This window comes from Lithobates pipiens, unplaced genomic scaffold (assembly GCF_037356315.1).
Source record: "Lithobates pipiens isolate NorthernLeopardFrog02 unplaced genomic scaffold, aLitPip1_a1.2 Scaffold_18, whole genome shotgun sequence".
Classification (NCBI taxonomy): Eukaryota; Metazoa; Chordata; class Amphibia; order Anura; family Ranidae; genus Lithobates; species Lithobates pipiens.
The window spans coordinates 579,490,766-579,515,428 of NW_027507758.1; the positions used below are offsets into that span (position 1 = coordinate 579,490,766).

Sequence of the window (24,663 nt, forward strand, 5' to 3'; positions counted from 1 at the left end):
TTTATAACAGCTTACCTGTAAAATCATTTTCTTTTATGTACATCAGGGGACAAAGCCATAGTAATAACTATGTGGGTTATATCGGACCACCAGGTGCTGGACACTGGCACACCCCTTAAGGCGTGAACTCCAGCATATAACCCCTCCCACTACTGGGAGTCCTCAGTTTTGTATCCAAGCAATCAAAGTGTATAAGAAGGGAGGGACCTCTGTGTCCCTTGATGTACATCAAAGAAAAGGATTTTACAGGCAAGCAGTTATAAAAATCCTAATTTCTTTTCTTACATCAGGGGACACAAAGCCATAGTAATAACTATGTGGGATGTCCCATAGCAATGGCAACTGAAGGGGGGGGGGGGGAGACAGAATAAAGTAAACAGGAGGCCAGAGGACTCATACTGCAGTATATGCTGTGCCCAAAGGCAATATCCTCATGACCTTTAATATCGATTTGATTAAATCAGATAAACGTCTGAACCTAAGACCAAGTTGCGGTCTTACAGATCTGAGCCATAGAGGCCTGATGATGCACCACCCAAGAGGCACTAATCTCCCTGGATGAGTGTGCTCTTAATCTGAGAAGAATTTTCTTCTTTAAGCTGATTAGAAGCAAAACTCTTGTGCGATATATACAGGGATTGAACTGTCTAGCGCAGCTGCAACAACAGTTTCCCCTGACGGCTCACTCTGGCCAGCCACATCCCTCTCAGAGGATAACATTCTTTTGGAAATTGATTTAGCTTGTTGTGAAAGCATTGACCCTTTAGAGGAGTTCCTGGTCCCTTTCACTAACAGCAAAAGAATGTACACTGCTAGGCTATAGTCCAGCGCTATAAGCTCTATTAATACCTAGCCTGGTAAAGTATAATGTGTCAAAGGGAATGCCTGTGTCACCAACCTGAAACAAGCCGCCATCCTACTCATGTGTCCCTCCACAGCCAGCAGCTACACACAGTGCACAACTTCCTCCACGTGTGGCTGACGTCTGATGCCTTTAGCCACGCCCCCACATTAATTACGGACCTCACCTTTCTTTCAAAAGAAAATGTCTTTCCGCATGAGCTGCGCCTTGTGAGCAGCTGATATGGTGGCGGCGGGGAGGGGGGGTAAATCTACCAAACAGCTGCACGTTTTTTTTTTTTTTTTTAAAGAAATACTTTTGGCATATATGTCCCCTGAAGGGGGAAAAAACAACAACAACATTGGGGGCACAGGAGGAGACCCAGACCCCGCTTCTTACCGGAGGATCTGCTTGTGGCCGGAGGAGAGGAGAAATGAAGGCTTCTGATACAGTGCTGTTTCCAGCATCAGGCGGTGAGTGCTCAATACAGCCCCCAGTGGTGACTCATAGGCATGACCGCATTAGAACTTAAAAGGAGAGATTCCTAAGAAAATCTCCACTTACCTTTCCTCACTGCAGGGTTATCAGAGATAAACCCAATGTTGACCCTTCACGGTGGGCTCGGAAACCTTCAGGAACAGGGGAACCTAGAGCTTACCCACAATCCTGGACCTGTGACAGCACCCTGCAGGTAAAAACTTTATGGCCTTACTACCAAAAAGTACTGGATCCCAGCTCTCTAAAAAGCGAAGCATTCGCAAGCAAAACCTTGTTTCTTCGGACACGAGGCCCAGGTACCATTCCTTTAGCCCATGAAAGGACATCTGAACGGATCTGGTCAGCATGGCTAGCCCCAGCAAGGATTGCTTCCAGTGGAGCACAGGATGGAAAAGGACCTGGGGGGGTCCTAGTAGATGATAGCAGCAGCTTGGTATTGCTAAACCTAACAAAGCAAACAAAATATTGGCATGCATTAAAAAGGAGATTAATTCCAGAGATAAAACGATAATTCTCCCGCTCTACAAGACTCTGTGCCGGCCGTACCCAACGTATGCTGTCCAGTTCTGGGCACCAGTCCTCAAAAAAGATGAAATGGAGCGAGTACAAAGAAGGGCAAGAAAGCTAATAAAGGGTCTGGAGGATATTAGTTATGAGGAAAGGTTGCGAGCGCTGAACTTATTCTCTCTGGAGAAGAAACGCTTGAGAGGTGATATGATTTTAATTTACAAATACCATACTGGTGACCCCACAAGAGGGATAAAACTTTTTCACGGAAGGGAGTTTAACAAGACTTGTGGCCACTCATAAAATAAGAAAAGAGGTTTAACCTTAAACTACACAGAGGGTTCTTTACTGTAAGAGTGGCAAGGATGTGGAATTCCCTTCCACAGGCAGTGGTCTCAGCGGGGGGGCATTGATAGTTTCAAGAAACTATTAGATAAGCACCTGAACGACCGCAACATACAGGGATATACAATGTAATACTGACATATTGGACTTGATGGACTTGTCTTTTCAACCTCACCTACTATGTAACATTTGCAGCAATATAGCAGTCCAACTATAAGTCGCTGATCGACGCCATTACACGTATAAAAAAAAAAAATTACATAAATAGAAATTCTAGTACACCATACATACCATAGTTTGTAGACACTACAACTTCTGCGCAAAGCAGTATGGGCTTATTGGAATTTTTTAAACAAGAATATGTAGCACAATACATATTGGTCTTAATTTTCTAAAGACTTTTTTTTTTTTTATTGGATAGGTTTTATAGCAGAAAGGCCAGCTTTTTTTGTTTATAGCACACAAAAAAACAAAAACAAAAAAAAAAACGCAATGTCAATCTATTTGTGGGGGAAAAAAAGTGGACAATTTTATTTACAGCTATGCATGACCGCACAATTGTCAAAGTAACGCAATGTCGTATAGCAAAAAAATGACCTGGTAATGAAGGGGGTAAATCTTGCAGAGGTCAAGTGATTATGGTTAACTTGTGTTCACTTCAAATACCCAATCAGGTTTGCAAGACATTTCCAACTTTTTAAAGAACCTGGAGCATGTGTACTGTAAGTACAGAAAATGATCAGTTATCTCTAAAGGAATTCACCAAGCTTCTTTTTGAGCAAACATTGTTCTCATTTGCTCGATTCCAGATCATCCATTCATCAACATAAGGGGGGAGCGTTCTGTAGTCCAAGAGAGAACAACTTGTGAGTGGTGCTGGTTAGATTTCTTAGCAGGTCACCATGTATTTTTCTGCATTTTAAAGAAATAAAACTTGGGGAAATGTGTATGTATTGCAGATATACTACTATATACAGATTTTTTTTGCCTAGCCATACACTTTAAAAACTCCTCTTAGACTGATTGGGTACTTCAAGCAAGATAAAACAGTCATTAACTGGCCTATAACTCCCAGTGCCTATGGTGGAAGTATTCTACATACTGCAACCACTATCAAATGGTCTCATTATCCCTATTGCATTTGTATGCAATTTGACATTGCAGAGAATACATTAGGAAAGGTGAGATATCACATTGGGAGCACTTAGAACTGGAAACAGCTCACTTTCAGAGATTCCTAGACTCCATCCACACTTCGATTTGGAATTATGGGCAGAATCATGGCAATTCCAAATTGCATGGCAATTGCTGCATAATGCATATTTGGGAGCCATTATCCTTTAACGGGACACCCCCAAACACAATGCAATTGCGCCACGATCATCGCACAGCAAATTGCACCTTTAATAATTGCCTGAAGCGCATCACTCAAAGAAACAGGCGCTTCTTTTTGGGCAACATGCGTATACAGAGTAGCCAATTCAAGTGAATGGGCTGGCCCTATGACACACAAAATCACAAGATAAACGCTCTTTAAAAATTGAGTAGTGGGAATGCTCACTCCAGCTACCCAATATGAGAACAGTGTCCAAGAAAAGGGCTAAAATAACTAGAAAAAAAACTACCTTACAGAGCTCACACTGCTAAAAACACACAGACTGTGTTGTGTTCTGAAATACTGATGATTTTATTTAACCAAGTATGATATGAAGTCAGAGGAGAATGAGTCAATGCATACTTCCCAACCTCAACCATAGTAGTAGTTTCCAGACTGGGACATATAATATAGTTTAACAGCCTGAGCAAGCAGACAGAAAAACAAAAATGTCTTTATTTGGCTAAAAACAAAGATCCGTGTTGCCTGTACAACAGAATGTTGGGATGAGAGCAACAGACATTTAAGACTGACTTGCACACAACACTCATGACTGCACACTGAAGGCAAGATGACCGATCCTGACAATCCAAGAGACAAATCACACTTATAAAAAACAAAAAACAAAACAAAAATTAAGACCCAAGTCCACAGGAAAACAGTAGATTGTGCCACCGATGTCAAAGTCCAACACATCCCCGGAGAACAAAAGATTGATAAATGCTTCTACATCATCTGTCCCAAAGACCCAGAAGAACTTGGTACAACCAAGTCTCTGGCAGATTCCTTCAATGTTATGGAACAAGGGGTGGAGAAAGCAGCAGTGGAACACAAGTTACAAGGGAAACTCATGGGCTTCTCATCCCAGATTGTTCACGCTGGTCCCATCACAGCTACGACTCTTGTCACAGAAGTGTTACGGGATTTGAGTAAAAGCCAAATGAAGCCATTGTCTGTTCCTTTTGTAGTCACAGCAGCTAGTCTCTAATGACTTGATATCATGGCCACAGCCCAGTCCTTGATGGCCAATGTAGTGTTCTGGACAAATGTCCATGAAGATTGGGTGATGCTTGTCAGATGGCCACGTGTGCAGTCCCAAGTTACCTCCCCACTGAAAAGAAAAGTGAAAAATGATAAACACTTTATATTTAAAAAAAAGGCATTTGCAAAGCAAACAAGATCAGGTTTCAGAGAAGCTCCTATTTTCAGACTCTGGGGTAGCAATGTCACTGGAAGTGAGACTTTAAAAGAGAAATCACTATATGGTGGACTGTGGGAGCAACCAGACCGAGGGAAAGCCCTATCTGGACAGCAGTGATGCCACTTAGCAGCTTGGGCATCTTCTTCTGGATGTCCCATCACTGCTGCACCCGTCATGCTTTTTTCTATTACAAGGAATGTTTCGTTTCCTTGTAATAGGAATAAAAGTGATTAAAAAAAAGAAAAAAAAAATGTTCAAATTACATATGTGATGCATCGTTGGGAGGTCTAGTGCTAGAATTATTGCTCTTGCTGTAACAATCACAAGTCAAAACTGGTAACCTATAAAAAAAAATTTAAATGTCACCTAAGGAGCTTTTTAAGTGTCAAGTTTGTCACCATTCCACGAGCGAGTGCAATTTTGAAGCATGCCATGTTGGCTATAAATTTACTCGGCGTGACCTTATCTTTCACAATATAAAAAACAAATAAATGGGCTAACATCCATTTTTCTTTTTAGAAAGTTATTTTTTCCTCACAAAAAATTGCGTTTGTAAGACCGCTGCGCAAATACAGTGACAAAGTATTGCAACGACTGCAATTTTGTCTGAAATATATAACATTTGGGTGTTCCAAGTAATTTTCTAGCAAAAAAAAAAAAAAAAAAAGAAAAAAAAAAAAGCCGATTTTAACTTGTAAACAAGTTTGAAAAATAGTCCTGGTCATTAAGTGGTTAAAGATGAATTCTAGGTATGGTATATTTGCATCCATTGACAAAATGCAAAGTGTTTTGAATGGTGCCTGTTCTGACCGGTTGACCTGCCAGGTTCACATCAGACCAGCCACTTAGCACGGCACTTGGAAGCAAGTGAAGATCACTGGAGTAGCGGTATTTGGCTCCGCGATTTTCATCTTTCAGGGGCATTGGCTAGGTATGGTAGATAGTTACATAATTATGTAAACTATATACTCTACCTACGTAAAAATATACCATGCCTGGAATTCTTTAAATAATGAAAAAGGTTTGCGATTGCAAGCAGTAGAAGCATCTAAAATTAGAGTTCAAATTTGCCCCTTGAACAGCAGCTCTGACTGGGAATGGTAGGGTGTGCTGTATACACAAAGCATGTGCTAGGAGGGGAAAGCAAAGAGGATCTCGGAGTGCTGCTGCTCATTTAATGTTCAAGCTTGAATCTGATTAACCAAAATACAAATCCTTTGATAAAATGCATATAAAGGAGCGGTTTAGGCAGTTAGGAAGTCTGCCTGGATTTGAACATTAAAAATTTGTATTAGAGCTTTGCCCCCCTTTAAAGTCAAGGGGGACATATATACCGTATTTATCGACATATAACAAGCACTTTTTTCCCCTTAAAATCAGGGGGAAATCGTGTGTGTGTGTGCGCCGATCCCCTGCTGGCTGTGAGCTTCTCGGCGGCTTTCGGAAAGCCATCAAGAATGTCCGAGAGCTACTGAGCACCGCCGAGATACACAGGACATCCGCTCTGTATCTCAGCGGCGCCGTTTTTAAATGGCAAGCAAGCCAATGACACCGACAAGGCTGCCAATGACACCGACAAGGCTGCCAATGACACCGACAAGGCTGCCAATGACACCGACAAGGCTGCCAATGACACCGACAAGGCTGCCAATGACACCGACAAGGCTGCCATGCAAGGCTGCAAATGACACTAAGGCTGCATTGATGGGCATTTAAATGTACGTTTTTTTTCCTTAAACTTTCCTCCTAAACTTGGGGTGTGTCTTTTACGCCGATAAATATGGTAACTCCTTAAGAGCAGTAGCGAGGTTTTGTAAAACTGACGGGAATCATGCAACAGTCTGTATTAGACCCCTTTCACGCTGTGCCGCCACCGGCGTCAGCGGTAAAGTGGCGCCATTTTTATCGCTGCTTTACCGTCGCTATTCGGCCGCTAGTGGGGGCGGTTTTAACGCCCCGCTAGTGTTTTGCCGGCGGCATTGCAGCGCTGCCCCATTGATTTTAATGGGGAGCAGCGGTGAGTTCACCTCTTCAAAGAAGCTGCTGGCAGAACTTTTTCTGACACTAAAGTGTGCAAAACGCTCCAGTGTGAAAGGGGTCTTAACCACAAAAGACAGCAATATTAGAACAAGTGAGAAACATTGCCTCTTTTCCTGTATCCGTTAAAAAAATAAACTTCTGACTTACCCCCACAGCCACAACTAAAACAGATTAATGGGCCTTTCTGGATAGAGATGAAGTTGAAACGTTTCATTCTATTGCTGTGTCATTTGGGATATTTCTACTGAATTCCTGTCTATTTGACAGGACAGGATGTGAAGGGAAACAACTCCTGTATTAAAGTCTCTAAACATTTGCTCTTGCATTAGCAAAAGTTAGTCTACGTTAGCATTACATATAATGGTGATGTCAGGAGCCCCATTTGTGGTCCCCTATACCTTGTAAATCACTAGTATAAACTCTCCTTGCCTTACTTTAAAGCAGTGGTTCTCAATCTGAGGGTCACAACCCCCTGGGGGTCCGATTGCCGATTCACCAGGGGGCTGTGAATGCTGAACCAATCTGGAAAGCTGGCCGAGACGGACCCGAAGTTACTGTGTGTACGACTGAGTCTGTCCATTTTGGCCACTTGGCCATGTCATTTCCGGGAGAGGCGAGATCTCATGGAAGCGACGTTCCGTCGCCGCCATCTTGGTACTCTCATCCACAATAAGGCTACAGTTAGAAGTTGGCAAGCGGACATCTTTTTACACCCAGCAAAGTCTTGTTTACCAGTAAACGGAGCTTGTATACTATAAAAGGCTTATATAGCATATTTTTACCAGTAAACTGAGTTTATAAAGTGTAAAATACAATACAAGAGTTTGGTGGGTATAAAAAGATGTCTGCTTACCGACTTCTAACTGTACCCTTGCTACGGATGAGTGTACCAAGATGGAGGTGACAGAACATCACATTAGATGGGTTGCTGATTTTGACGGAACACCCAAGTGACTGATAATAAAATAATTTTTGTACTGTGTCAACGGCGCAATCACTACATAGATTGCGAATAAATAAGTCTGACATGATTGTGCAAAAAAATAAAATCTAAATTATGGAACATCCCAGTTGGTTCCTCAAAAGCGGTTATTCCATGCCAGTGCTAGATACATGTTTGGGTGCTATACACTTTGTATATCTAGCACTGGCACAAAATAACCATTTTTGAGGAACCGAGAAATTTATATATAAATGATAGGTCTTGTTCCATAATTTTGTTTTTCTTGCATAGTCACGTCATGTTGGACTTTAATCACAGTCTGTGATCACTACATTTTAAGATGTTAAATCTGAGAATGAAAAATACATCCTACATATCAGATATTTATATTTCGATTCAGAATAGTTACAAAATTACAGCAATGAAGGACCCATTAGGGTTCCTCACAACTTGGGAACTTTTATCAAGGGGGTCACAGCACTAGAAAGGTTGAGAACCATTGCCTTAAAGTGTTACTAAACCCAGAACAGTACACAAATCAGTGTGTATATGCAGTAAAGCATGCTTGTTATACTCGCTGTGGAACCAAAGGGTTAAGCCTACGCATTATGTAAAAAGGCTGTTTGACCCTGTCTTCTCTGATCCTCCCCTTTTTCCACAGTCCCCAATCCATCTCCTGATGGAACAGAGCCTTTGGCATCACCCTGCACATGCTCAGTTTCGTGTGTATTGCTAGAAAGTTTTTTTTTTCTTCTTGGGAGGGAGCATGTGATCGGCACAGGGCCAATCAGCACTGTCCAGAAAGAGGGTCAGGAGTCCTGCAGCCTTATAGGACAGTCCCAGTAGAATGGAAACTCCTACAAGCTTTAACCAGACAAGGATAGAAGTCACAAGACTGCTATAAACTGTTGATGAGAAAAGGTATTTAGAAGTTTATATTTACTAAAATAATTGCATTTCCATGTTCTGTGTACGACAAGATATATAGTGAATGCAGGGTTCAGCGTTTAGTAACACTTTCAGTTAAATACGAGTTTGCCATGCTGGCTTTAACAAAATAAAAAATTAGCATCTTATTACCTGCCAAACTAGTTTTTATTCTATGCAGAACACCAAATTTAAAATGACTTATTCTTTTAAGATGACACTGCATTGTTTACAGCTACAACCCATATGCTACAAATGTACTTACTTGCACGAATCAACGTACTGCTGCCACACTGTCTGTAAAGTGGTCATACAATACACTGTGGCGGGCACAAGATATCTGTGATAGAGGAGGAGCAGCAGCTCTTTCAGGTATTCTATAAACTGGTGGACCGAGTCAGGAATCTGGGCATTTAGCTGAAAAAGAGAATAACTTGTAACTGAAAAGACAAAACAAAGCATTTAAAGTGACTCGTGCCAATCTACTTGGCATTCCATTGAACAGTACCGGTCATTAGCTGTTAATTTCTTCCTTTCTTGTCAAAACTTCCCAACAATCCCTACAAAGCAGCTGTAAAAACTTTATACAAAAGAGACATCCTTTCACTTTTTCTTCCTTCATCCCCGCTCTTCCCATCGACAAGCAATCTTTTTTTCCAGCTAACCTCAATCTCCACAGGGGTATAACTCTCTAATTATACCCTGTACTGGGTGTCACACCCTTCATGCAATGCAAATATTCAGTTTCTGACCGTTCCTTTTCTGATAACAGCCAGCTCCAGAATATTGGTCCCTCCAACAAGATCCTCCATATGGTAGAAAATGCTTTACTCCTGATCTTCTCCCTGCCTTTCTGATTACAATCAGGATAACAGTTTCTAAAATGATCCTCTAAAAGGGTTTCTCACCCAAGGGTTCCATGGAACACTATGGTTCCCCCAGAGCAGGGGTCAGCAACCAGTAGATCAGGGACAGGTGTACAAGTGCCCGCGCTATGGTACATAATTAATTACACCAAAAAATTATAAAATTGAGCTGCTGCCAACATAAGGTAAAAGACCAAGGAAGTGATACAAACTATACTCAGTGATGCTCCAAAATATATCCTTAACAATATAAATGCAATGAAATAAAGTGGGGGAAAACAAAAAAAAAAAAAAAAAAAAAAACATAGTGCAAAACTGCATAAAGTCTTTTCAATACACAGTGGACACCACCTCTACTTCTTACAGACTACTGTAGAAGTAGAGGTGTCCGCTGTGCGCTGCCAGTTTCCTGTACACCTTGGTTTGTACACCTCGGTAGTCTGCACATAGAAAGCCTCTTGAATCTATCCTCTATAACTTGGCAACCCAAAAGGAAATTACATGGCATGGCTATGACAGAATTCCTTCCTTCACAAGCGACTTTTAGCTTCTGAAGATGCCCAGTGGGAGAGGTGAAACGCTTCATGCAGGGACCAGACACACAAAGTTCAGTGACAGCTGGCAGCACGCCAAGGCAGGGATTTTTACCTGTATGCTTTTTTAAGCAAGTGCATTTCTTTTGTGAGTATAACAATAGATTTTAGCAATATTAGGCTATGTGCATTTCTCTCCATTGGTATATGTAATGCCCATACCACTACAATGAGCTCTATTAATGGAGTAATAAGGAGTTATCTTGGCTAATCTTGGTGTCCTTTATAAGGAATGGTGAAAGGTGACATTCTGATCATTGTAGGATAAAGATTTTGCGCGTTTACAGCTTACTGCTGGTGAGTGGGGACCCAGGAGGGAAGCACAGAGTGGCACTGGAATCCTCACAAGCAGAAGTCTACATGTTTATTTTGTATTGAAAGGACTTTATGCAGTTTTGCACTTTGTGTATTTTTACTGCACTTTATTTTATTGAATTTATATTGTTTGTTTAAGGATATATTTAGAAAGAAAAAGAAAAAAAGAAAGAAAGAAAAAAAAGAAAGAAAAAAGAAAGAAAGAAAAAGAAAGAAAAAAAAAGAAAAAAGACAGAAAGAAAAATAAAGAAAAAAAAGAAAGAAAAAGAAAGAAAGACAGAAAGACAGAAAGAAAGGAAGAAAGGAAGAAGAAGGTAGAAAATACCGTTTGACCTTTACTCTGCCTTTTGCAATACATCCACCTCCATCACATCACTCCCTCCAACGGGATTAGCAATCTTCTCCCCACCTGATTACACCCACCACCAAGATTTTACATCTGCAACGTGGTGCCCCCTAAGGTAGCAAATACTCTGCTCCTGACGTTCTGCTATTCTGGTTACACCCAACACACTGCTAAGCTTAACAGATGCACTTTTATGTCAGGTAGTTCTGAAGAGTGTAGAGGGAAGCAGGAAAGTCATCTAAAGATATCGGAGAAACTTACCCACTGAATAAACCCTGGCAGGTTGTCCTTTAAGTATACAAAAATTGTTGAAAAATGTTGGGCAATGTAAATAGCCCCATAACGGCTCTTCTCCCATATTATTTCCAGCCCTGGTCCCAACACCTCCACTGCCTGGGAGTAATACACAGGAACGTTCCTCTCCAACCAGCTGCAAGACAGGAACATATAAAACAGTTAAAGCGCAAAAGATAAGGTTTAACGCTTGTGGCTGGTAAACACCATAATCAACAAGTTAAATTTTGTGCGACACCAAAAATATTATACAAGGAAGTGTCGACTGTCTTGTTGACTTCGAAACTTTACTCCACATACAACTAAGATAGAAAAACAGGCTGAACAGGTCAAAAGCAGCTCTGAACAATCTCAAATGCCTCAAACGGATTTCAAAAGCATGCTCATTGGACACAAGCCTAAAGCCTTTTGACACAGCTGAAGGACATTCAGTTTACCCACCTGTGCCCGTGCTGGGCATAGTGCGACACTTTGCTCCATGCCTGCTGCGACACTGCCAACACACCCGTCTGCTGCAACATTCTCATCGTTGAAGAGGCTACAACCAGAAGAAGTCAGGTGTGAAAACAAGCAAGCTTTAGTTTCAGATTAGATTGTTAGGAAGAACATATCAAAACCAGGCTGGCATTGTAATTCAGATATTATACATAGCATCTCTGACTTTGTAGAGAAACCCCTTTCACACTGGGGCCGTCCATGCGTTAGCCCTCCTTTTAGCAGCGCTTTTCACCCCAAAGAACGGGTTAAAAACGCCTGTGTGGCAGCACTTCCGAAGCTTCTGAAAACGTCTATGAACACAGGTAATCTCTCTACACACAGCACTATTATATCAAAAGAGGAGACATGGTGAGGAGCATAGTGACCTGTGCCCTGTGTGTATTCTCTGAAATAAACACAGTGCTATGTGTATAGAACATACCTGTGTACAGTACATAGGAAAGGAGACTGACAACGTCTCCACGTCTAAAGTGACCCCGATATGTCCTCAGAGTCTCCTTTATTGTACGTACAAATGATCTCTCCGTCACTGTCACCCCCCCCCCCCATATCCCCCCGTCCCCTTTACTCCTATACAGACAACAAAGGATTCGCCCTGGGACTTTAAATAAAGTGGGTACTGTTTCCGCCAGTTTTTTTTAATTGGCAACCGTTGGTGTTATTTATCCATGTAAACAATTGTATTTGAATAAACCATATACTATATTTACTCATAAAAATTATATAGTATATAGCCCTCGTAAATCTATTGTCCGATATATACCATATTGACAGCGCTAAAACAACAAAACAATCAATCTTAAGAGGGTGATAGTCCCATGGTTAAAAAGCACCACAGTAATGTCCTTAAAAAGTCCCACGCATCTAAGGATGGGATTTCAGTTGAAACAATCAAATGATGAGAAACAGAAAGGAAAGTCCATCTCCAAAATAAGATAACCAGTGCAAAAAGAGCTTGACAGCTGGTGACACCCCTTATGGTAACACACTCACCAGAACCCAAAGGGTTAACAGGCACTTCGTTATGAGTAATCTTTCTCTGGTGTTCCTCTGTCATCAATGATCAAAGATGGTTCTCAACCTCAGATTCTTTAATATCGCATCAATCACAGATATTTCAGGACTTTTTATACTTCACTCCCAGCAGAAGGTTCGCATATAGGAAACGACAAAAAGAGAGGTTCCATAGTGCAAACTGTTTTATTCATTAAAAAATTTGTGCGCATATACACCATACGTACATAATCATTTAAAATTCATTCACAGAGATGTCACTACTAGAATGACCGGATTTGTCTCACCGCGGCTCCGGGCGTCTTAGATCAAATAAAGGCTCGGCTTCCACGGCGGGTCCCGGGAGAACGTACAAATCGACCGCTCTGTAGTTACGAATAGCTGCTTGGTGATTTAAATGATTATGTACGTATGGTGTATATGCGCACAAATTTTTTAATGAATACAACAGTTTGCACTATGGAACCTCTTTTTGTCGTTTCCTATATGCGAACCTTTTGCTGGGAGTGAAGTATAAAAAGTCCTGAAATATCTGTGATTGATGCGATATTAAAGAATCTGAGGTTGAGAACCATCTTTGATCATTGATGACAGAGGAACACCAGAGAAAGATTACTCATAACGAAGTGCCTGTTAACCCTTTGGGTTCTGGTGAGTGTGTTACCATAAGGGGTGTCACCGGCTGTCAAGCTCTTTTTGCACTGGTTATCTTATTTTGGAGATGGACTTTCCTTTCTGTTTCTCATCATTTGATTGTTTCAACTGAAATCCCATCCTTAGATGCGTGGGACTTTTTAAGGACATTACTGTGGTGCTTTTTAACCATGGGACTATCACCCTCTTAAGATTGATTGTTTTGTTGTTTTAGCGCTGTCAATATGGTATATATCGGACAATAGATTTACGAGAGCTATATACTATATAATTTTTATGATTTATTTATCTTTTGTATGATAGCAGCTTACAAATTATATCATCCTTGACTCTGGGCGCTGGGATCAGTGGGGAATATTCTTAACATTTTATGTTCAGGTTGTTTGCCAGTGATATTAGTACTTGATACTATATTTACTACTGTTATGTTTACTGGCGGAAACAGTACCCACTTCATTTAAAGTCCCAGGGTGAATCCTTTGTTGTTTGTTATATGTTACAGGGATGGAAGTGTGTCAATGGGGACACCAGATCTTTTCCTTTACTCCTATACAGTGCCATCGCATGCCCTACAGTGCCGGCACATGGTCCTGTAATACTTAATTTACAATGAAGGGTACATTACTGCTAGGGGTATTCAGTAATACACCAATTATGGGGGAGCAAAGCTCTGTCCATGACTGAGGAGCTGCTCTGTGCTTCAATATGAAAATATAAGTAGCTGTGATTCATTGTCTCATGATTATATTTCACTTTACTATACCACTAATGCATGGAATGCCTGTGTGCTGTCCCGTCCATATGTGTATTCTGCTTTACAAATATATTTTCACTCTGGTAGACAGAAATATGTAGGGGAGATTTACATACAGGAAGTCCCAGAGTTATGAACACAATAATGACTTTAGGGTTGTTCGTAAGTCACAATACTGCATTTGCAAGAGTAACCTCTCGTCAGAACACTGCATTCATAATTGTAACTGCCGCCTGTACATGGATGTGGGATGTTCCGGGCACTTATGTTATCTGGGGCATAGCACGGCAGAGTGGGATGTGTCCAGAGGTGCTCGAAAGGTATCCAGGACCAATGTGGAGCACAAGTGGCCGACATTTGAGCCTGCCTGTACACAGAACGATCAGTGACTTCTACCTTAGTCACTGACTGAAGTGCTCTTATCTTTGTTGGATTTGTCTGAAGATGTGAACATGCTGCAGAGGGGGTGAGGAGTCGTTATGCTCTGAAGTCTCGGGAGCGAGCGGAGAGCCGTCATTGAGCAACATTACAGGAAAGTGGGTGGATCCAGAACATTGTTGGTATTGCACGGTATGAAAGTCTGTAGCCCCTCCCACAGGAATTTGGTGCGATTTTAACTTAACGGTGGCACTTCCAAGAGGGCTGGAAGGATTTATAGATATCGGCAGCTCAAATAGAATAGAATAGATGTACACACAAAAAAGGAAACCCATACTTCTCTTAAGAAAAACCCCAGGCAAAAATAAGGGAAAAAAAAAAAAAAAAACACGGAAGTGGTTGTAAAGTAGTGTAGGATTAATGCCAGCCCATCTGTTATATCAAAGCATTTCATCACAGTGTAAATGTTCGTTTTATATAAATATTTTTTTTTAATTATGCCACTAAACACCTTATTTCAGATCCCATCTGGGCAGTCACGTGACCTGCCACCGCTCTCCTCCCCTGATCTAAAGGCTACAGAGGGGGCTCAGGTCCTCCCACTGTAGCACTTAGATCAGGGGAGGAAAGCGGCCGCAGGTCACGTGGCAACAAATACTGTGGCAGGTTGGCTCTCCTGGGCAAATCACTGCAGCTGTACGTTGGCCCTTTATACAGCCTTAGCAGGCACACACGCCCGATGAGTGACATAGGAGCTGATGCACATGCCCGACGGCCACGACGTTCGCCAGGCACCTGCGATCACTCCCGAAAGAGAACTGGGGTTCTGTCAATGTAAGCAGACAGAACACCTGTTCTGTCAGGAAGAGGAGAGAGAGATCTACAGTTTCTAGTGATTAGAAACAGTGATGTCTCTCTATTCCCAGTCACTGCCCCCACAGTTAGAAATACCTCCCTAGGACAAAACCCCCTAGTGTTAACCCCTTCCCTGCAAGTGACATTTATACAGTAATCAGTGGCTATTTTTAGCTCTGATCGCTGTAAAATGTCACTGGTCCCAAAAAAAAAAGTGTCAAAAGTGTCCGATCTGTCCGCCGCAAAGTCACAGTCGCGCTAAAAAAATTATAAAAATGCCATAAATCTATATACGCTATATTGTAGACGCTATAACTTTTGCGCAAACCAATCAATATACACTTATTGCAAAAAATATGTTTTGACAAAAATATGAATACATATTGGCCTAAACTAATGAATAAATTTGCTTAAAAAAAAAAAAAAAAATTGATATTATAAAAAAAGTTAAATTTTTTAACCACTTGACACTTAAACCCCCTTAATAACCAGACCAATTTTCAGCTTTGGTGCTCTCACATTTTGAATGACAATTACTCAGTCATGCAACACTGTACCCATATGAAATTTGTCCCTTTTTCACACAAATAGAGCTTTCTTTTGGTGGTAATCACTGCTGGGTTTTTTATTTTTTGTGCTATAAAAGAAAAAAAAAAGACCGAAAATTCTGTAAAAAAATGTTTTCTTAGTTTGTTATAAAATTTTGTAGATTAGCAATTTTTCTTCATAAATTTTACCCAAATTAAAAAAAAAAAAAAAAAAAAGTAAAGTTAGCCCAATGTTTTTGCATGATGTAAAAGATGAAGTAAATAGGATACCCAAAATTTCACCCTTCAAAACTGCACATGCTCGTGGAATGGCGCCAAACGTCGCTACTTAAAAATCCCCATAGGCAATGCTTTAAATTTTTTACATGTTTTGAGTTACAGAGGAGGTCCAGAGCCAAAATTATTGCTCTCGCTAGAACGCTTGCAGTGATACCTCACGTGTGGTTTGAACACCGGTTTCATATGTGGGTGGGACTTACATATGCGTTCGCTTCTGCATGCGAGCACATGGGGACAGGAGCGCTTTAAAATTATTATTTTTTTTATTGTTCATTTTACTTTAAGTTTGACACTTTTTCTACAAAAATAATTTTGATCCCTTGTAATAGGAAGATGGCATGACAGGTCCTCTTTACAGTGAGATATAGGGTCAATAAGACATCTCACCTCTAGGCTGGGAAGCCCAAAAAATAAATAAACGATTCTGGCTTTGATCGCATTGGCGAGTTGGTAGAAGCACCGGAGTGGGACGTCCCCTCTTGCCTCCTTGTAAGAACGATCAAGCAGCGGAACAGCCGCTATGATCATTCTTATTGTGTAGGGAATTTCCGTCTGAAAAAGCGGATATCTGAATGATGCCTGTAGCTACAGGCTTCATTCAGATATCCCCGCACAAAGTCAAGGATGTCATATGACGGCCGGCGGGAAGTGGTTAAAATGCATTTTTTTTTAACACAAAGTTGTCCATTTATACAATATTTCTAACACATAGCATGTACATACCAAAAATGACATCAAAATAGGTTCTCCTACTCCTGAGTACAGCGATACCACGTGTGAGACTTCCACAGCCTGGCAACATACAGAGGCCGAGTACAGCCGAATATTGGCAGGGCATCGCAGAGTATTGGCAGGGAATTGAGGGGTTAATTGTCAGTGAGCAGCGCTGCTGACACCCATCTCTCCCCTCTCACTGTACCAATCGGTACAGAGAGGGGAGAGAGGAACTGGCGTCCTAACATTTGAGGGAGCAATCACGTGGTAAACGGAGCGCGAGAGCAGAATTCTGGGAGGACGTCATATGACGGCCTCCCAGAGTTAAGCAACCGCCCTGTAGCCGTCATTTGGCTATGGGCCGGTTGTTAAGTGGTTAATTGTCGCTGTTTTTTTTTTTTTCGCTATAAACAAAAGCAGAGGTGATCAATTACAACCAAAAGAAAGCTCTATCTGTGGGGAAAAAAAAAGGATGCAAATTTTGTTTGGTTACAGCATTGCATGACCACGCAATTATCAGTTAAAGTGATGTAATGCCGTATCGCAAAAAATGGCCTAGTGATTAAGGGGGCAAATCCTTCCGGGGCTGTAGCAATTAAACATTTACACTATGTAGTACACACCTTGGTATAACAGAGGGGCTTGTCAGTAATCCTACTCTGACTTTACTGCTAGGTACTAAAAAGCAGCAGAAGGGGAGATCTCACAAACACGCACACACTGACAGGCAGGGAGGGGGATAAGGAGAACAGCGGGGTGATTGAGGCACGTAAACTGACCACGGTTTAAGGGGATTGTAAAGGATTGTTATAAAAACAAACACAACATGAACATGTCATAACTCCACTGTGCAGCTTGTTTTGCAGAGAGGCCCAGAACGTCCCTCTTTTGGGGTTCCTTGGCGGCTGTCACGGCTCTTCCCCACATGAGATAACCCCGTAGGAGAAACTCTCTCCCGAGGGGGTTACCTTGCGGGCGCGCTTGAGTCCAGCATTTACATCCATAGACACGAATGCCTGACTCGGCCCCGCCCCCCACCCCCCCCGGAGCCCGCATCATTGGATTTGATTGACCGCAGCGGGAGCCAATGGCTGCACTGCTATCAATCTATCCAATCAAGAGCCGGGACCCAGTGGATAGAGGGACAGCGTGTCCCTGCCAAGCAGATGAAGGGGCTCAGGTAAGTAAAAACGGGGGGCTGGTGACAGAAGTTTTCAACAATGCATAGGATGCATTCAGGTGAAAAAACACAAGGCTACACAAACCATTTAATGAATCCGCAGCCATGATTACCAAGGTCAATTTACATAGGGGGGGACACAGGAAAAGGCAGGATCAACCACATTTTTTTTTACAGCCAAGAGACAGATTAGACAGCACAAGCACTAAGGGAACAGGATTTTTTATTTTTATTTTAGGGTTAACATAAAACCAGCCTTTGCTGTAATTTTCACCATCAATACAGATTTCACCTGCAGTATTTGTTTTGTGCCTTTGTATGATGACTGGCATCATTTAACCTATCTCCACCCCAGCCAAGGTCATCCAGAACCCAACCACAGTCTGATTAACTCAACTCTGTCACTCTGCTCTTTCAGCTTCCTTCATGTCAGCACACATACCGATTGACTCCTTGTGCAGACTTTCTCACACTCCAGCCTCGCTGTACAGGGACTGAAAGAGGCTGAAACAAGGTCACATTCAGGCACTTACCCTACCTGCATTTAACAAAACACATTTAAAACTTTAACTATATACTGCACTAACATGTGAGGCCGCTGAATTTGTGGTATAAAACTGTATGCAAATGGGGCTACATACAGCATACTGCATGGTGTTCCGGGATAAAGGCAAGACTTCGTCTCATTCCTGGAAAACAGAGTTCATCTGATCGGCGCTCAGCCAACGTATTCTAACAATGAATACAAAGCTTCCACCGAAGCGGTTGTGACATCATCAGCCCGCCTCTGCCAATCAGAGCAAGCTTTGTATTAATTGCTAGAATACATGGCTTTCTGAATTGCTGAGCGCCTATCAGATAGACTGTTCTGGGTATGAGATATCAAGTCTCGGCTAGAAACTGGAACACCGTGAGGTATGTAGCCTCAGCAACATACAGTTTATACCGCACATCCAGCAACCTCACAGGTTAGTGAGGGACATTTAAAGTGCATCAAAAGCTGGAGTTCAGCTATGACCATCTGCTGAATGCACAATTTACATCTGCTGCAACAGTGCAGGCCAGCTACGCAGAAATTATATATTATATATATATACACATATATACATATATACACACACACACACACACACACACACACGATTCTGCTCTTCCGGTAGGGGGTGCGCCCGCTTATGCTGCGATTTGTTATAGCACAAGCTGATCAGCGGATGACGGCCAATGGATGACCCCTGGAAGCCGCTGATCGGTGGGGAGAAAAAAAAAGACAGAACAAAGCTCTGCCAATGTAAACAATGCTGAGCTCTGTCCTGTCAGAGAGGATGTGCTGGATTTGGTTTCCCTGCAAAGCAGGGAATAAAACCCAGTACATCCTTAAGCGAAGGCACCTCAAAGTCAACACAAAAAAAAACTGTTTAGGCACATTTAACCCTTTGATAACTCTAGCCGTTTAACCCCTTCCCAGCCAGTGTCATTAGTACAGTGACAATGTATATTTTTAGCACTGTTCACTGTATTAGCGTCACTGGTTCCTGCAAAGTGTCAGATTGCCTGCCACCATATTGCAGTCCCGTTATAAGTTGCCGATTGCTGCTATTACTAGTATATAAAAAAATAATAATAATTTAATTCACAATAGATTGGTTACCAAAAATATGAATACATATTGCCCTAAATTTATGAAAAAATTAGATTTTTATTGGGTATGTTTTATAGCAGAAAGAAAAAAAAGTTGTTTCTCCCCCCCCCCCCCACAATTTTAAGACTTTATAGCGCAAAAAATAAAAATAATGGCGGTCAAATACCAGCAAAAGAAAGCTCTATTCATGGGGAAAAATAAAATGCATTTCATTTATGTACAGTGCTACATGACTGGGCAATTGTCAGTTAAAGTAGAACAGTGCCATATAGCAAAAAACAACAAGGTCATGAAGTGGGGGGAGGGGTAAATCTCCTAGAGGTCAAGTGGTAATGACATGTTAGTAACAGAGCTGCATTATTATTTTAGTTCAGCTTTAACTTAATCTTAAACCATCAATAGCACTGCCATGCTCAATTTGCAATGTGCCACTTGATAAGGAACAGTGAAGGCAAATCTCAACAAAACCTCAGGCAGTGATGAAAACCCAATGGAGTCTCCAACACTTTCCAGTATGTCCAATATGTAAAAAAAGGTCTTAATTTACACTTAGTTACGCAAACTGACCTTGGATAGAGCCACTTGTTCGGACATCGTGGATAAGGAAACCAGAAAGGAAGACTAGTGCTATGAGGCAGAGCCGGAACCATGGGAAGCCTTGGCCCTTCATCTTCTGCAGCAGAGCCTAAATAAGAGGATGAAGATAAGACCGTTCAAATAATTGTGTTTTTCCAGAAATTGTGGAAAATAATAATTACTGTCTTATGTCATGAAAAAGTCATGTGAATATACCAGGTATCAAGAACACCTTAACCACTTGCCGACCAGCCACCGCAGTTATACTGCGGCACCTTGGCTCTCCTGGACGAACCGTACATGTGAAATTGTGGGCGTGCCCGATGCGCGGTGCACGCCCGTGGACACTGTCTGCCGGCGACCTGCAATTGCGGTATTCAGAGGCAGAATAGGGATATGCCTAAGTAAACAAGGCAATCCCCGTTCTGACAGGAGACATCTCAGATCTGCTGTTTGGGAAAAGCGCTCTATCAAGTCTCTGGCAGACCACCCCCCCCCCCCCCCCCCCACTACAGTTAGAACACACCCAGGGAGCAGTTAACCCCTTGATTACCCCTAGTGTTAACCCGTTCCCTGCCAGTGTCATTTATACATTGATCCGTGTATCTTTATAGCACTGATCAAAGTAATAATGTTACTTGTCCCCAAAAAGTGTCATAGGGTCAGATCTGTCCACCGCAATGTTACAGTCCGGTTAGAAATTGCTGATCCCTGCCATTACTAGTAAAAACTTTAAAATAAATAAATGTCTGCAAATCTAACCCCCGTTTTGTAGACTCTATAACTTTTGCACAAACCAATCAATATACACTCATTGCGATTTTTTTTACCAAAAATACGTACAACACATTGGCCTAAACTGATGAATAAAAATGTGTTTATATATTTTAGATATGTATTATAGCAAAAAATAGTTTTTACTTCAAAATTGTCACTGTTATTTGTTATTAGCACAAAAAATAAAAAAGGCAGAGGTGATAAAGTACCACCAAAAGAAAGCGCTATTTGTGGAAAAAAAGACAACTTTGTTTGGGTACAGCATCGTACAACAGCACAATTGTCAGTTAAATAAACGCAGTGCCGCATCGCAAAAAATGGTTTGGTCAGGAGGTGGGTAAAACATGTTACTTCTGCTCAGGTGTAATACATTGCGGCACTGTACTTAAAGTGGAGGGCCACCCTGAAAAAAAAATGAAAAATTACAAAAAAATCTAAAAAAAATAAAAATAAAAAAAAAATGAAAAATTATTATTTTTTTTTTACTTATCTGAAGTGCCTGTTGCTAGGCACATAATCCTAATCTTCCTCTTCCTCCGGAGATCTTCTTTCTTCTCGCCTCCGTGCGGCGACTTCTGGGTAATGGGTCGCGCTGTGTTGTGGGAACTGTGTGTTCCAGAACACAGCGCGTCCCATTCACAAAACGCTGCGTGACTCGCGCATGCGCAGTAGGAAACGGGCAGTGAAGCCGTAAGGCTCCACTGCCTGTTTCCCTTACAAGGAATGGCGGCGCTGGGACCCGAGAGCCGAGGAACGGGTTGGCCTCGGGCGGCCGACATCGCGGGCGCCCTGGACAGGTAAGTGGGCTGATTAAGTCAGCAGCTGCAGTGTTTGCAGCTGCTGACTTTTTTTTTTTTTTTTTTTTAAACGGCCCTCCGCTTTAAAAATCAATGCTTTTCTTTATGCTGGGTAGTACAGATCCCACTGTACTTTTGATTTGCGAGCTGTGGGTCTTAAACTGCAGCACTAGTGTCCTTTTTCTGCCCCCATGACCAGGTGAATGGCCAATGAAAGTATATATTTTATAGAACCGTGTCAAGGTTCAAGATAACCTAATTGGGGAATCAAGCTAGGAGATGGGAGAAAAAAAAACACATTTAAGATGGGGCCTAAAAAAAAAAATGAGATACCGTTTTCCCAAATATCTATGTAGTAGGACATTCAACACTTTAAAAAACCTCCAAAAAAATGAGTCTTGCATGCAGTTGACCACTAGAGTGGCAATGTTGCACCTAGCAACGAGTGCATGCTTGCATCAGCAGACAGTGGAGTAATGTCCTGACCTTTCACAGATTAGCAAAACATCTGGAAACCAACCTGACATGCGGACTCGCACACTTGAATGTCATTTGAATGTGAATCCTTGGCTGAGAACTCCTCATTCGTCACACAGAATGACTGAACAGTCTCCCGTACGGCCTTTCTCATCTGAAAAAGACATGATCAGAAACATCACCTGCTGTGGGAAAGTAGTCGCAAATTGAGATATACATCAAACTCCTTCGCTGCCTACAATCTGGATATTAATGTTCTCCAGCACAGTGCATCATGATACATTAACCCCTTTGTGGTCACAATAACATTTTAGAATATGAAATATAAAATGCCCCTTGCTGTGATAATGTTAATCTCAAAAGCAGCAGAAAAGTAAGAACATGCAAATGTATGCGTTAATTCTCCAACCTGCTCTCATTTACAAAAATTAGACTGCCAAGTTAAAGTGTTACAAAACTCAGGACTCTGTATTCAATATATCTGGTCTCCCACAGTACACAGAACATGGAAATGCAATTAGTTTAGGAAATATTAAATGCTAAATACCTTTTCTCATCAGCAGTTAGAGCAGCCTTGTGACAGCTATGAGTGTATGGTTAAAGTTTGTAAGAGTTTTCATGTTTTCATTCTCCCTGATTATTCCATCAGGCTGCCGGACCCTTAACCCTCAGTCTGGACAGTGCTGATTGGCCCTGTGCTGATCGCATGCACCCCCCCCCCCCCCAAAAAAAAAAAAAAAAAAAAGGAAAAAAAGCACACAAAGCATGTGCAGCTTTTTTACATAATGCAGAGGATTATCCCCTTAGGATCCACAGCATGTGCATATACAGACCAATTTAACGATTGTGGGTTAAAACTGATGCTGCTGAACTCGGTTGGGCATTTAAAGTGGGATGTAAACCTTCTCCTATACCCAGTGAAGTGAACAGCCTCAGATGATACAGGGATGAAACAAATCTCCCAACATAAGTTTTGCATATATATCTGCTGTCTTCCTCTTTGTATATTCTTTAGAAAGTGTTCATCTTGTTAGAGATTTTTTCTTCCTATTCAGGAGGGGAGGGGATTCTTGGCATACAGCCAAGACAGCCAATTGGAGGAAAGGCACACACCCCCACTCATCATAGGCAGAAACTTCCAGAGCTGTGCCTCGACAAGTCAAGCTTTCTGCTAATCTATTTATAGCACCCACCCCAACACAAATTTCAGCCTGGTTTTAGCTCAGTTGACAGAACTTGTCGGGAGTTATGCCGATAACGGAGCAACGAACAGCAGACACATATGGGACTCAGGGCTTTGGAGAAAAATAATAAGAAAAAAAAACACAACACACACTAGATATATGTGCTTAGGTCAAGTTTCATGAATCAGGTTTACATATACTTTAAGCTTAAAAAAAATAAAAATAAAAAAGGGAAGAGTTAACAAAACACTGGTTATGGTTAATAAACGCCCCCCATTTGAAAGCCACAGGCTGACACTTTGTGCAGCTTATGGCTCTCAATCCAGGCTGTAACAGACAGCTCTGGTCCTCTGCTGACCAATGGGAATCGAACAGTTAGCAGACAAGGGAGAAAATACACCCATGAAATGTGTGCTTTATTTATGAAAACTGATACAGTAAAAGTATGACAACTCCAAAAGGTAGGTTGAAGGCGCTTGTTTCCCTAGTCCTGTGCGACAGATACATTGAGGTTTGCACTAAGCAGGTAGCTCATATGCACAGAAAGGTCCTAACAGACCTTCAGATTTTAACACTCTTTGCATTGTTCTTCTAGTTTAAATATAACAGAAATCTTAGGGGGTTTATATCCAATACTCAGTGATTGCCCAACTTACCGGCTTGGATGTGGTTTGCCAGGAAACAACAAGGTGCTGCAGGAGCAGGCTGCAAGAGAAAAGAAACAATATTATTATACAGGGCTAACATTGCCCAGCGCTTCAAAATACAAAGGGAAACAGCACATTTACAATGCAAATCAAGACCAGGTGGTTAGAAGGGCCAAGCTCAACAGATCTTACAATCTAAAAAGGAAAGGGCAAGTGAAATAAATAAATAACTGAGGAGTTGATGAATAAAGTTCAGTTGTTAGGTAGAAGGGGGTAAGATTCACTGAAGAAATTAGTTTTCACTGGTCGTCTAGGAGGCAGGCCGAGTAGACAGTCCGAGACTGAGGTAGGAAGTTACAGGGGAGAGGCTCTGGAGAAGTCATGGAGGTTGAGAGGTGACAAGAGACAAATTTGAGACAAGGAGCACAGACATAACACAGATGCCATTACCTGGACTGCGGTAAATGTTTGGTGTAAAGTTGCCGCCACACACTAAAGCTAAGAGGGTCAACATTCAGACATTCATAGAGACTGTGCAAAAGCTGAAAAAGATATATCAGAGCTTTAAGTGAACCAATCAATCACATTGTGGGGAAATCAA

The 24,663-nt window shown here is 41.7% G+C and overlaps 1 protein-coding gene across 1 annotated transcript in view; it reads right to left on the minus strand.

Annotated features, from left to right (window-relative positions):
- Positions 1-3,854: 3,854 nt before the first annotated feature.
- TMEM214 (transmembrane protein 214) overlaps positions 3,855-24,663 on the minus strand; it is a 54,550-nt gene continuing 33,741 nt past the window's right edge. The window contains exons 10-17 of the mRNA XM_077489100.1: positions 24,513-24,604; positions 24,072-24,120; positions 22,275-22,385; positions 20,172-20,289; positions 11,533-11,629; positions 11,059-11,227; positions 8,943-9,094; positions 3,855-4,677 (exon numbers count right to left, since the gene is read on the minus strand). Of these exons, the coding sequence (XP_077345226.1) occupies positions 4,551-4,677; positions 8,943-9,094; positions 11,059-11,227; positions 11,533-11,629; positions 20,172-20,289; positions 22,275-22,385; positions 24,072-24,120; positions 24,513-24,604 (915 nt within the window). The 3' untranslated portion in view covers positions 3,855-4,550. The remainder of the gene's footprint in view (positions 4,678-8,942; positions 9,095-11,058; positions 11,228-11,532; positions 11,630-20,171; positions 20,290-22,274; positions 22,386-24,071; positions 24,121-24,512; positions 24,605-24,663) is intronic.